Below are 12,018 nucleotides of genomic sequence, written 5' to 3'. Positions count from 1 at the left end.
GAGGCTCTGCTCTGTAATCGCACATGTAGCAAAAAAGAGAAATACATTAACAAAATATACAGACAAGTAACTGTTAGTATTCAATTATACTTATAGTACAATGAGCATATAAACATTTTAAATCTAGATTATTTCTCTTTTTTTGTAAGAAGATTACTGCTTTTCCTATGAACTGAGAAAAATATACTGGTTTTCCTCACCTTCTGAAAGAGGGAAGACCTCACACTTTGAAGAGGTGATTATTAAGTTGAAAGTGATATTTTCAGGATTGAAAATGATCTCTGTAGAGGCTATGTCCATTAATAGCTCTCTATAAATACCCGATCATAAGATACTCTGGGACTTTCTCCATGTTTCTTTCATATAGGTTAGTTATGTTTAATAATCTGACCTGACAAATGGTGTCAGCAAAAGGAGGAATTAAAAGTCCAGTTTCTTTGTAAAAATACTCTTGCTAAAAGTTTTTGGAATGAGAATTTGAGAACTAAAAGTAGTAACTATTACATTATGGAAAGAAAATTCTTTAGTGCTTTCCTAAGAGAGTAAACAGAAGATACTGTTAGGAGCTTACTTAAGAGAGTACAACAGTGTAAAAAGAAAAACTAAAAACAATACAAGTAAACATAAACAAGCAAATAAAATAAAAAACTCTATAAAAAATTACTGTGTTTCTGATTGCTTAATCACAATTCACATATTAATATAAATATAAAAGAAAACAAAAGATAAACATATAGAGCCTTAAAAGGGAAAAGAAGTTTCAGAAAGATAAACCTATGCTGAAAACTTACGCCAGTGTAACACACAATAAACAGGGAAATGAAGGACATAGATGCCTAGTTATAATAGTAACAACAGAGTGGAGTGAGACTTTCATGTGCTTAATTTACTACTACTGTATTTTATGGAAGGATGCTTACAAAGAAATGATGATGGCTATGTCTGAACGCAAGGCAGAAATAGTCCTTTGCTAGTGGAGATCTAGGAAGAATGCTTGCTCAATTTTTTTTTTTTTTTTTAGTGCAGAATCAGCAGAGTTGAAACTGGACTGCTTCTCTGGAGCAATAACGAAACATAACATTTTATGGCAGGTCATCATAAGGGAGACTATCATTTATTCATCACAGAAACTAATTGGAAAAAACTCCTTACAAAATCAGAATATCTGAATTAAATCCTGAAAAGATGAATTTGTTGAAGAAGGAAAGCATCAGAATTACCTACTATAGGTAGTTAAATGATTTCTCATACTGCAGTCTTCAGTGTTGCTATGACAGAACATAGGCTACGTATAAATCCAGATTGAAATCCCCAAACTTACTACCTACTAGCTTTCCATTCACATGATTCAGCACTCTTAATACTTCAAGTTCATTAACTGTAATGTTTCTCTAAAAGTGCCGACTGTTTTCATTTTCCATTAACATATATTTTATGATATTCCAGTAATGCATAAAATTGATGTTTACAAATTAATAATATCACCAAAATCTAAAATCCTAGGTGTATCTTTTATAGATTGTAAAGACGATAATACTAATACATACTTATTTAAGACACAATATTGAGGATCAGAAAATATTTGAATGCCTCTTTTAATATAAAAAAGTCAGATGTTTCTTTTACACAGTATGTTCCACTTCCTCTGTAAGCCAACAAAAAGAACAGGATCTTGTGAAGTCTGTTTCTGATCTGTCCAAAGCTAGTCATCCAGCTGGCAGAGCAACGCAACACCTCGTTTGATCCAGTGTTGAACTGGTTTATCCGTGTTAAGTGTCAAAGCAATGACGAAGTTAGTAGAATGTCCAGTAGTAGATAGGATTCCTTTACGCTCGCTTGTCTTGTAGAGTGGGCAAACATATGCATCAGATTTCTTTATGTCCGATTTTGCAGCTTCAAAAAAAAACCCCAAATAATGTATTACATTCTAAGTAAAGGCTAAGTAAAAATGCAAAATTGTTGTGTGAGTAAGATAATAAAACTATCTGGTATTTTTTTTTCTCTTTTCTTGTGTAGCTTGTTTTGTTTTCAAACCCAACTAATTTAACTGCAATTTGTTTTCAGGACCCAGTGCCTCTACCAGCTTTGTAACCATTCAAAGACACATTAAAATCTGAATAGTTACATAGTTAAAGCATAGTTTATACACGAACTTTTACCAGCTCCACAAAATTCTGGTCCAGCAGCCACAGAACATAACTGCAATTCAAGTCACCTGTGATCCAAGGACAACTCTGCAGGAACTCTTTGTATGCCTAGACTGCTCACATGCAACTTGTGCCAATTCTAAAATCATGCATGCCTGAACAGATTTGCCCAACCTCAAGTAAAAGGCACAGGCAGAAAAAGTGGAAACTTTGTAAGACTGCCTATTAGGTAATACCATCTTGGCTGCAAGAGTTGCAGGAGAAAGTCCTGCTTAAGTGAATAAATAAAAACAGGGATTTATTTCTCCTGATCAAAGAAAGCAGGAGTTATGGAAAATATCGTACTAGTATGACAGACAACTAGCATAGTAGCTAAAAATAACCTGGGCAAACCTTGCTAAATCATGTGAGGTAAAATACTGAGTCTCTGTAAGTCAAGTGAAAGATCTCCTCAACTTAAGTAAAGCCAGGAATTCAAGCACCATGTGCTTTCCTACCCAAATTAACTTTTGGTTGAAAAATAGATTGGACAGCACCTAAAGATGTTTATAAAAACATAATTTAACTAGTCCTTTCATCTAATCCATAATTATAAACATCTGTGGGGAGAGGGACAGTCCTATTGCTCAGGTGAGATGAGACTGAGTCAAGCTAGCAGGCCCAATTTTATTGTAAAAGTCATAGGTCAGATGCACATGAATTCTGTGCACATTTGGGTACTCTGGTGAGGGTAGGAGCATTTAACTTCTTTAAAAAAGGAATTCATTGTACCAATTTCTTGTTGAATAGCTCACACTTCAAAGAAATTATACTCACTTGGCTTTATCCAAATGATTGGCATCATATCAAAGAGCAATTTGGGATACTGCTCAGCTAACATTCCCCTGGTGAGAGAAAGCAACAAAGTAATTATTGGTGACTTTCCGTTAAACCGAAGAGGGTTTGGTATGTGTGTTTTGGTTGTTACTTGCTTGAGGTGTTTTTTTTGTTTTCTTCCCCATTTTCCATGCATGAAAGAGCATTTCATTTGGTGTGTTATTTCAATAATATGAAAAGTATCAATTAAAATATTTAAACAAATCCTGTTTGAGCACCTAAGAAAGCTTTCCAGAACCACAGCAAAACATTTTGTTACTGACTTGGTCCTGTCCCAGCGAGCTCCATCTAAAAATAATCCGTGGATATAAACACCATCTTCTGGTGCAGAATCAGCAGTATCCTGAGGAATAACCTACAAGAAATAAATGTTCCACTTTATTAAACTTTCATAGCTGTTTGCTTTTTAAGGTACTATACCAACAGCCAATTTTCAGAAAATACATCCAAAAGGAGAATAATGTAGTAATACCTTCCTTTCAGTATTACTTTTATACAAAACTATAACGATGGCAGATTTCTGTGGTTTTGTTAATTACCTTTATTGTAGGTTATAAGATAAGGCTTTGATCACACAGATAAATATGTACTCTCTAGGCTGTTTTCTTGAGTGGAGGTCCAGGTACAATGACAGAACTACTTTTCATGTACTCTTTTATGTATGTTATTTAAAATGCCTATCTTACCAAAGAATTAAACCCGTGACTTCAAATTGCAGAGAGTTAGTTGCAAAATGAACCTTCCAGTCAGGATTTACTTACTACATCTCACTGCAACATCAGGACTCAGATTAATAAAATACATATTTATAATTTTTCTCTACCTGAAATTCATATCCCAGAAGGTCAATAGGGATCCTGTGCTTCCGAGCATAGTTTTGCATAGCTCCAGTTAAGAAAGCTTGAGTAAAATAGAATCCTGACAGCCAAAAAACTGTGGGCTTCCCTAATTCATACCAATTCTGGAAAGAGGAAAATGACACAGTCAATAATCAGAAAGAGACAAATCCCATATTGTTTGACCATTTTCTACGTAACTATACTCAGAAAATCTAGGTGAAGTCTATCACTCCTTTCCCAATATTCCTTTAACATAAAGGACAAATTAAATGAAAAAGTAGATTAAATAATTGGTCACAGTGCCTCTTGTACGTTACCTGTAAAAATTTCAGCCTTTCCAGAAAATCTATAATATAGCTCCCTAATGGTTTTAGGCTTGGGTATGAACGTTTTGCCCAATTCTCAGGAACTTTTCCAATAAGTAGACTCCCAGATAGAGCCTCCAGTTGAGCATCCATAACAACCAGTCCTTTAATGGCTTTCTTCAGGTTAATTAGCGTAATACGAATAGTTCGGGTTAAACTAGAATTAAAAAATAAAAGTAAATTTTCACACATGTGGAATGATTTGTAAGACACAACATCCTCACTGGAAAAAAAAGAAAAAACTTGATTATGGAACCATCCATAGAACTTGTATAGCTGTTATACAGCTGAGTAATTAGCCATGTCTGTAAAGTCATGGACTTGAGCACTAGTGCTAACTTATTTAAGACTAGAAACAGTTTAATAAATTATTCTGTTATCTCTGATATATTCTGTATTGTTAGGTAAGAGGATGAATTTGGAATTACAAACTTATACACCTTATACTAGATGAAGGGAAAAAGTATAGATTACAAAAGAAGAGGTGGGTAGGTTCTGCAACAAAGGAAAACTTGGAGGCTGAAGGCCAGAGGGCATTACTGAAAGTCTGGGAGAAAATGAAGTGGAAGACATGAAGAGACAAATAGAAAAGAAGGAGGACAGAGAAAAACAGGAAAAAAAGAATGGAGGAGCAGGCGAAGATAAGAAAGAAAATTAGGAAACAGAGTCAGAAGAGAGACTACAGATCCAAAGAAAAAAATTAAAGTGATTATACGTTTGTAGTCCTAGGACAATAATTGTGAAAATAAGATACAGGAAGAAAGGCATCAGAAAAGGGAGGAAAAAAAGGGAAAATTTAAAACAGAAGTGTATGAGATAATAAAGAAATAAACAGAAATACTTCCGACTATCAAGGAAAAGGTTTCATAAACTATGTTCGTGTATTACAGTTTCTAACGCCTTTGCCCTACAGGTCAGAAATATGAAGAAAATAAAACATAAACAAAGATAAATATGGTGAAAGAGAAAGTGAAGTTAAAAAAAAAGGAACATAAATATATTGTTCACATTTTCCAAGCGCATCCTCAGACTCCCTTCTTCTATCACATATTTTTCTCTTTCAGTTCATTTTGCCACTAGATCATTTTTTCCTGTCATCTATCTTACATTCTGTCTTCCCACAAGGAGTAACTGTGCTTGGACTGCAGATATCACTGCAGACAATTAGAAGGGAAATAAATAAATAAATAAAATATTTCACACAACACAGGGTTAAGTGTTTGGTTCGCAGGAAAGCTTTTTCTGTAAATGGAATTACTTCGGTTCCATTTAATAAAATATGACACTCTTACTTGTTAAATCTTTCCATTTCTTGCACCAGCACAGTGTTCATACTTTCTTCATATCTCATAGGATATTTACTCAAGCAGCCTTCAATGTCAAAATCATTTGGAAGCTGTAAATGACAACATATTTGGAAATCATTGCACATATCTTAATACATCAGTATTATATTAAAAATATGCAGATGTGAAAAACTGCAGAGTAATAAATACCATTAAACCTTCTGCTGAGTATTTTACCAATAGTCTTTAGCAGTTTAATCCAATCTTTTTTTTTTCCAAAAACCACCTAGAATTTTTCATACCATGAAAAGTTATGAATACGTTTCATTATTAATTTTAAGCTTGTTCACGTGAATGAATCAACTGTTCTTCCAAGTTGTGTTTGCTCTTTTCTCTCTCTGTTTCCTACCTCCTACCTATTTGTTACTTTCATATTGCACTAAATTCCTCCCAGGAGGTTTTTCTTCCCACACATAATCAATTTGACATTGAAGATTCTAGTTAAAGAATTTCTGCTTTGTTAAAAGATAAATTGGAGTCACTGGTCTAACACAATACCTTGCTGAGAATATCATCTGCAATTTCATAAAGAGCGCTGTCACCACCTCCAGAAGTTCCCTGAGTGCCTCCTCCTTGTGTTAAAAGCAGAGATTCAAAGAGCATCTTAGTTTGCTGAAGATCTTTTGAAATATCCACATTTTCATGCAAACCAAATACTTCCGGGTGCTGACTAAAGGGAAGACCCTAAGACAAAATAAACAATAAACATCTACATGAGATAAAGCAGCATGCTAGGAATTAGATCCAAGTCTTCTTTAAGAAGCTGAGTGAAAAACTACCAGTGATTTCAACTGAAGGTGGGTCAGGACCTTAATAGTAGGTATTTGCAGACAGTATTACTGGTGCAAGAGCCACCATCTCACTTTCCTTGGAAATGGCTTTCTGTATTATTGATTAACTATGTTAGGTCCTCCTGCCTACTTACGAATTCCCTCTCCCTCTCAGAAACATTCTAGATTATGGCAGGGTTCATACAAAGATGTTAGGCAAGAAGCCAAGCACGCAGTTGAATATGCTGCAAAACTGTTTTTAATGCAGAGAAGCCTTTAAGGATTGCTTTTTAGTGCATTATCATTATAATAGTGCAAAACCTCGTTGCTACTTTTTACCTTAATAAACTCAATGTAGTCCTCATATGTGCCTTTTGGCGGAGCATAATATTTGCCGCTGGGAGAAAAAGTGTAACGAGGATTTTCAATTATATCTGGATTATAGAAGTCATCCAGCATTGTCAGCAGTAAACGTCTGTCCCAGTCATCTGTCACTCGACCTCCGTAGTTGCACTCACCAGTTAGGTAAGATACAGCTTCAAAAGGGACATGGCTGTATTCATTTATGAATAACTGAAACAGCAGACATGAGTAATTCTAGAGACGTGAAATATCTGCAGAACAACAGTGCAACCTACAGACTAAAGTGTTGGAAGCTACAGTGCATGCAAAACTACAGTTTATGGAGTTTTCTCCCTAAGAGTTGGAAATTCAAAATCTGAAATATTTTTTTCAGGTAAAATTACTGTTTAAAATAAAGAGGAGTTAATAGTAAAAGCTTCTTAGGAATATCCAAATTAGTAAGTAATCCAAGTCATTCTTGAACTATTTACAAAAGGATAGTTTTTTCCAGTCTAAACTTTCTAGACAGACACTTTTCTGTGTCATAAAATGTACATTTCACATAATTTTTCTTCCAATCTTCAGAACCTTCTGGTCTCTTTCATTAACTTCTTGATAACTTTTCCTACTGTTCAGCCTCAACTTCTGTAATTCACAATTTTAGCTCTCTTGACTTTTCTATGCAGGGCCTGCAGAAGACTTAAGGTCAAGCAGTGTTCAACATTTCATTTTAGGGAAGGAGAATAGCCTGAGGCTCTGTTTAACTAACAGTAAATATCCAAAAAAAATTTCCTCGTCCTAACCACAAAACCCACCACAACAGGTGACTGTCATTGACATGGTGTTACTTAAAGCACAGCGAGCTCTTATGTATGACAATTTTAACTCCTATGATACTCATATACACTCATTCTGTATGCCTGTATGAATCTAAATTTAATGAAGAATATTTTTTTATTTTATTTCATTTGTAATTTTGAAAATATTTATAATATGCTTGACATTCCTTGCCTTTGTAGCTGAACTGAAGTAATGATAATCTATGATGTAACTTTTGATGTAACTTCAGTGTATCGCTCCTTTTTGACTATCAGCTCAATCCTATGCTTGGCAAGATCAGAGTTAAAGGTAGCAATAGATGATTTTACCTGCAGCTGTCTGATACTAATTCGCAAGTCTGATTCATTAAACCCATAGGGTATATTCCAACCAAGAGGCCCAAATTTTCTTCTCTCCTGAACAAGAGCATGGAAAAAACAAACTCCAAAGAGCAGTTTCTCCCATACCTTTGAGAAAAACAAAACAAAAACGTATTATTAACTAGCCTATACACTTGTGCTAGACTGTAACTTACAGAGACAACATATAATTTGATTACCTCTCTACATCTAGGGTACAAATACAGGCAACTATTAAGTATGCTGCAGTTATTTGACTTGGGAACAAATATGCACATAGTTGCCACACACGCAAGCATATTGAGCTAGTTCTTCAAGTACCATTACACAAGATTTTTCTCTTCTTCCATGTAAAGGGAAGTTGACTCCACAGGAATTTAAACAGCACCAGATATTTATTTTTAAGGCTCATTAGACAAACATAAAATACAGATGTATTGTTTAATATAAGTCCTTATATGCACCCATTTACACCTATGAATACTGATTATCATACTCTGAGTAATCATAATTATCATATCTCTGAGTAATCCCACTGTTTCTTCCCTTCCTTCACAGGTAATGATTAGCTAAGTGGTTCATTATTTGTCAGTAAGACATATGGGCATTGCAGTACTGGTCCCTGGGAGCAAGAAAAGATCTTCTCAACGCTTACAATCTCGATAATGATAGGTATGCCCTCCTAATCAATGTTCAGAGTTTGAGTACTTTGTGTAATATGTATGTGTAATACATATGTAATTTAATAAAGCCTAAGAAACCATTTCAAATATTGCCACATGAAATTACCTGGCAGAGTAATCCTCAACTAATCATCTTTATAATTTCAAAACCTAAACTCACAACCACAGTGAAAAATTTTAGCTTATAATATTAAATGGACAGAATCAGTATATCTGTTGATAAAAAAAAAAAAAAAAAAAAGGAATAACACTCTCAACAGATGGGCACATTACCAGCTCCTTTTCAGGGCATCCAGAAAAGAATGCAGGATCAGAAATAGGATCAGAAAGAAATGACTGAAGTAGGTTTAACCGGAGACCAGTAGGAGGTTCATTAGTCATCTTCACTCCATTCTGCAGAATGGTTACCGGAAACTAGAAATAAAAACCATCAATACTGCATTCAGAAAGTGTGGAATAGATGCTATATTGTCATAACAATGTATTATTACTCTGTGTTTGTTATATAAACAATTATCTGTAAGAAATAAAGTTTTAAACATCAACAGCTTTAAAAAAAATCTGAAATGCATCAAGAAAGTAAGACCTTGCTGTAAACTAAAAACCTATATTTTAAAATGTTTTCTTGGCATTCAACACCTTATAAATAAAATGCAAAATCAAATTTTTGATTTTTTGTAAAACAAAACCTCAGTGGCAGCATAAAAACTTCTTAATTACATATGCTGGCAATATCCAGTTCCATTCACTAGTACACAAAATATCACACATCACAACATCAAAATATTACAAAGGAAGCTTGGTATTACTATGTTTATGATTATTTTTTTAAATGTCCTTTCTTGATTAAATTTTAAACATTTCCTAAAAAATGTCATCTACTTTTCCTTTCCCCAATACAGAATATTTGGCAATGCATGTACCTTTGGTGAAGGGTAACTAGTAAGCCAAAGTCTGAAGACTGGATGACATCTTTCACTGTTAAATTCTTCACATATTTTCTCCAGCATTGGCATCCATGAGACAGCTAAATGACAATTTTGTAAACAAACCCAGGTTCCTTCTTCCATTCCTTTCTGAATAATTTCTGTAGCTATAGGTCCTTGTCCTTGTCCTAATGAGATGGACTGAAACTTATTCCCAACCATCTCTTTGTCATTTGCAAATTTCAGGAGGCCTTGAATAGAAAGCATTAAGATTTTAGCATTTCATCATTAAAAAGAATAATTATGTCAGGAAAAAAATATTTTAAAATGTTTCTTACTATTTTGTTAAAATATACGTACAACAAGATGGTATAGCTTTTACATAAAGTGTAATATTTACTCAGTTTAAAATATCATTCCCATTTTTAGGGACCACAGAATTTTACTAGTGTGACATGGTGTACTCCACTCTACTTGCACAAAGTGCAAAATAATCCTCATTGTGTATCGAAGGGGAAATTCAGGTCCCTAACATGAAAAGCTGTACCACGCTTTTGTTTTCTCTTTCTATGTGTACTTACTAGACATGGGATCTGCTCCTGGAGACAGCACAAATATTAAAGGGATTGTAGAATTTGAATCTAAGTAACTTTTTGTTAGATCAAAAGGTGGTGGCTCTACAAATTTCTTCCCCAGTTTATCAGTTACAAATGTTGTTATAGCTGGACCAATCTGGTAAACAGAGTAAATATAAACCATTAACACAAATTAAATGTAACTGCATATTTGACAGCATATTTTATGTATCATAAATTAGTTAAATTCCTGATCCTACAGAAACCTCTCTGCTTTACACAGATTTGAGACTGGTCTTGATGAATGCTTCAGAAGCAATGGTTTCACTTCTGGATGACATCCTCCTGCTTTTTTCTTTTTTTTTTTTTTCTTACAAGAGGAATAATAATGCCTTTAGAAAATAAGAAAACCCATACTTCACATAAAGCATATTAAATTATGCTAAGACTTTAATTCAGGCTTTACCTGATGTGGAAGACCAGCACATTCCCCCTTAGTAAATATTAATGTAATTATTTTCTAATTAATTCTAAGAAGCAATTGCAATATGTAATTTAAATTCTAACATTGAAAGTACATATAATACAACTTGCTAAGTGTACCAAAGGCACTATGTGTTAAAAGTTCGCCGTAGCTGCTCAAATCAACACATTTGATCTCTCTTTGCCTTGGAACCCTTTGTATGAAAGCCCATGGTATTACATACTCTGTGTATTTCTTCAAGTGAATACATCTCACACTCGAGTACATTAGGTCCATCAGCAAACAGACTAAACATGAATAAGCACTTGAAGAAAACTAAAACAATGAGTATACTCTGAAAGATGCATTAAACCACGTCAGACAAAAGATCTTAGCTGATACTTGTGGCGTTTGTATTGCTCAATTGAAAAATAAGTATAGCATTTCTTTTCTTAATAAAATATGATGAAGAAAAGATTAGTTATTGTAGCAACCAGTGTAAACTATGCTATAAGACACGGAACAGTGTACAAACACTTGATAAGAGGTCATTTTACCTTGTCTGGTCTTAAGCACCGAAGAATTATGATCTTTTGTAATTCATTTAGTGTAGTATTAAATTGTTCTGGTAACGGAAATCTTTGTGGCTCTTTGCTGTCATAAATTTTTTGCCATTCACCTATATTTTCAGAGATGTGACTCCTAGAGAAAAAAAGCAGTTACAATTACTGTAAATACCTGGAGTCTGTTCTTTGATGTTTATCAAAAGCCAATTACATTGTATTGTCATACAAGCCACTCCACATCTACATCAGCAAATAATCCTACAGTTTAGCTTCTCCATGCTGAAGAGTGAAAAATCTTTTCCCACCACACTATTGCAGACATACAAGACTCCACCTGAAAGGTTCCAAGTTGATGGCAAATTCTGCCTATTCCTCTAGTCAGCACTGCCTGGACCTTCATAGGCCTGAGTGAACTTTCTGCATCTCATATTTCAGGAAATTCCTACTCTTTAACTGAAGAAAGTCACCCAGAAATTCAACCAGGGAAAAAAAATATTATTTTCCTTCACAACATGCAGAGTACATCCTCTGCAATGGGACAATACTCAGACTATTTAAATGCTGGATCATCATCCACATTGCTACTAAAACTCCAAGGGGCAGAAACACAAAACCAGCCCCAAATAATTTCCTCTAACACAACAGCGTTTCTGCAGTCAGATCCAAATCCTCCAAGCATTCAGGTTCTGTCAGCTCTTTATATGCAAGACTTGTACGGCCTTGCTGGCTCCAGAATTTATTGTTAAATTCTATTTAAATCCAGGGTGAAATACTCCTGATTTCAGGAGGTTAATTTTGCTAGAAAAATTCCTCCCCAGCACTGCAGTGGAATTTTGCTACATATACTTCCTTTGGCCTCCATTGACCCCCTTGAAACACTGTTTCTCTACCATGGAGACATTCCAAAAGAAAAATTTCTTTATGGAATACCTTAAATAATTT

The 12,018-nt window shown here is 34.4% G+C and overlaps 1 protein-coding gene across 1 annotated transcript in view; it reads right to left on the bottom strand.

Annotated features, from left to right (window-relative positions):
- Nucleotides 1-1,702: 1,702 nt before the first annotated feature.
- Nucleotides 1,703-12,018, bottom strand: part of DNAH12 (dynein axonemal heavy chain 12) — a gene marked incomplete at its 3' end in the record, with an annotated part of 75,394 nt that continues 65,078 nt past the window's right edge. Inside the window, exons 61-73 of the mRNA XM_082487947.1 lie at nucleotides 11,068-11,212; nucleotides 10,054-10,204; nucleotides 9,470-9,723; nucleotides 8,820-8,960; nucleotides 7,834-7,971; nucleotides 6,683-6,916; nucleotides 6,072-6,257; nucleotides 5,520-5,623; nucleotides 4,180-4,384; nucleotides 3,847-3,984; nucleotides 3,287-3,378; nucleotides 2,964-3,031; nucleotides 1,703-1,893 (exon numbers count right to left, since the gene is read on the bottom strand). Coding sequence (XP_082344073.1) covers nucleotides 1,703-1,893; nucleotides 2,964-3,031; nucleotides 3,287-3,378; nucleotides 3,847-3,984; nucleotides 4,180-4,384; nucleotides 5,520-5,623; nucleotides 6,072-6,257; nucleotides 6,683-6,916; nucleotides 7,834-7,971; nucleotides 8,820-8,960; nucleotides 9,470-9,723; nucleotides 10,054-10,204; nucleotides 11,068-11,212 — 2,047 coding nt within the window. The remainder of the gene's footprint in view (nucleotides 1,894-2,963; nucleotides 3,032-3,286; nucleotides 3,379-3,846; nucleotides 3,985-4,179; nucleotides 4,385-5,519; nucleotides 5,624-6,071; nucleotides 6,258-6,682; nucleotides 6,917-7,833; nucleotides 7,972-8,819; nucleotides 8,961-9,469; nucleotides 9,724-10,053; nucleotides 10,205-11,067; nucleotides 11,213-12,018) is intronic.

Source organism: Vanellus vanellus (assembly GCF_965231255.1).
Source record: "Vanellus vanellus genome assembly, chromosome: 9".
Lineage (NCBI taxonomy): Eukaryota > Metazoa > Chordata > Aves > Charadriiformes > Charadriidae > Vanellus > Vanellus vanellus.
This window is presented reverse-complemented; position numbering and strand designations above follow the sequence as displayed.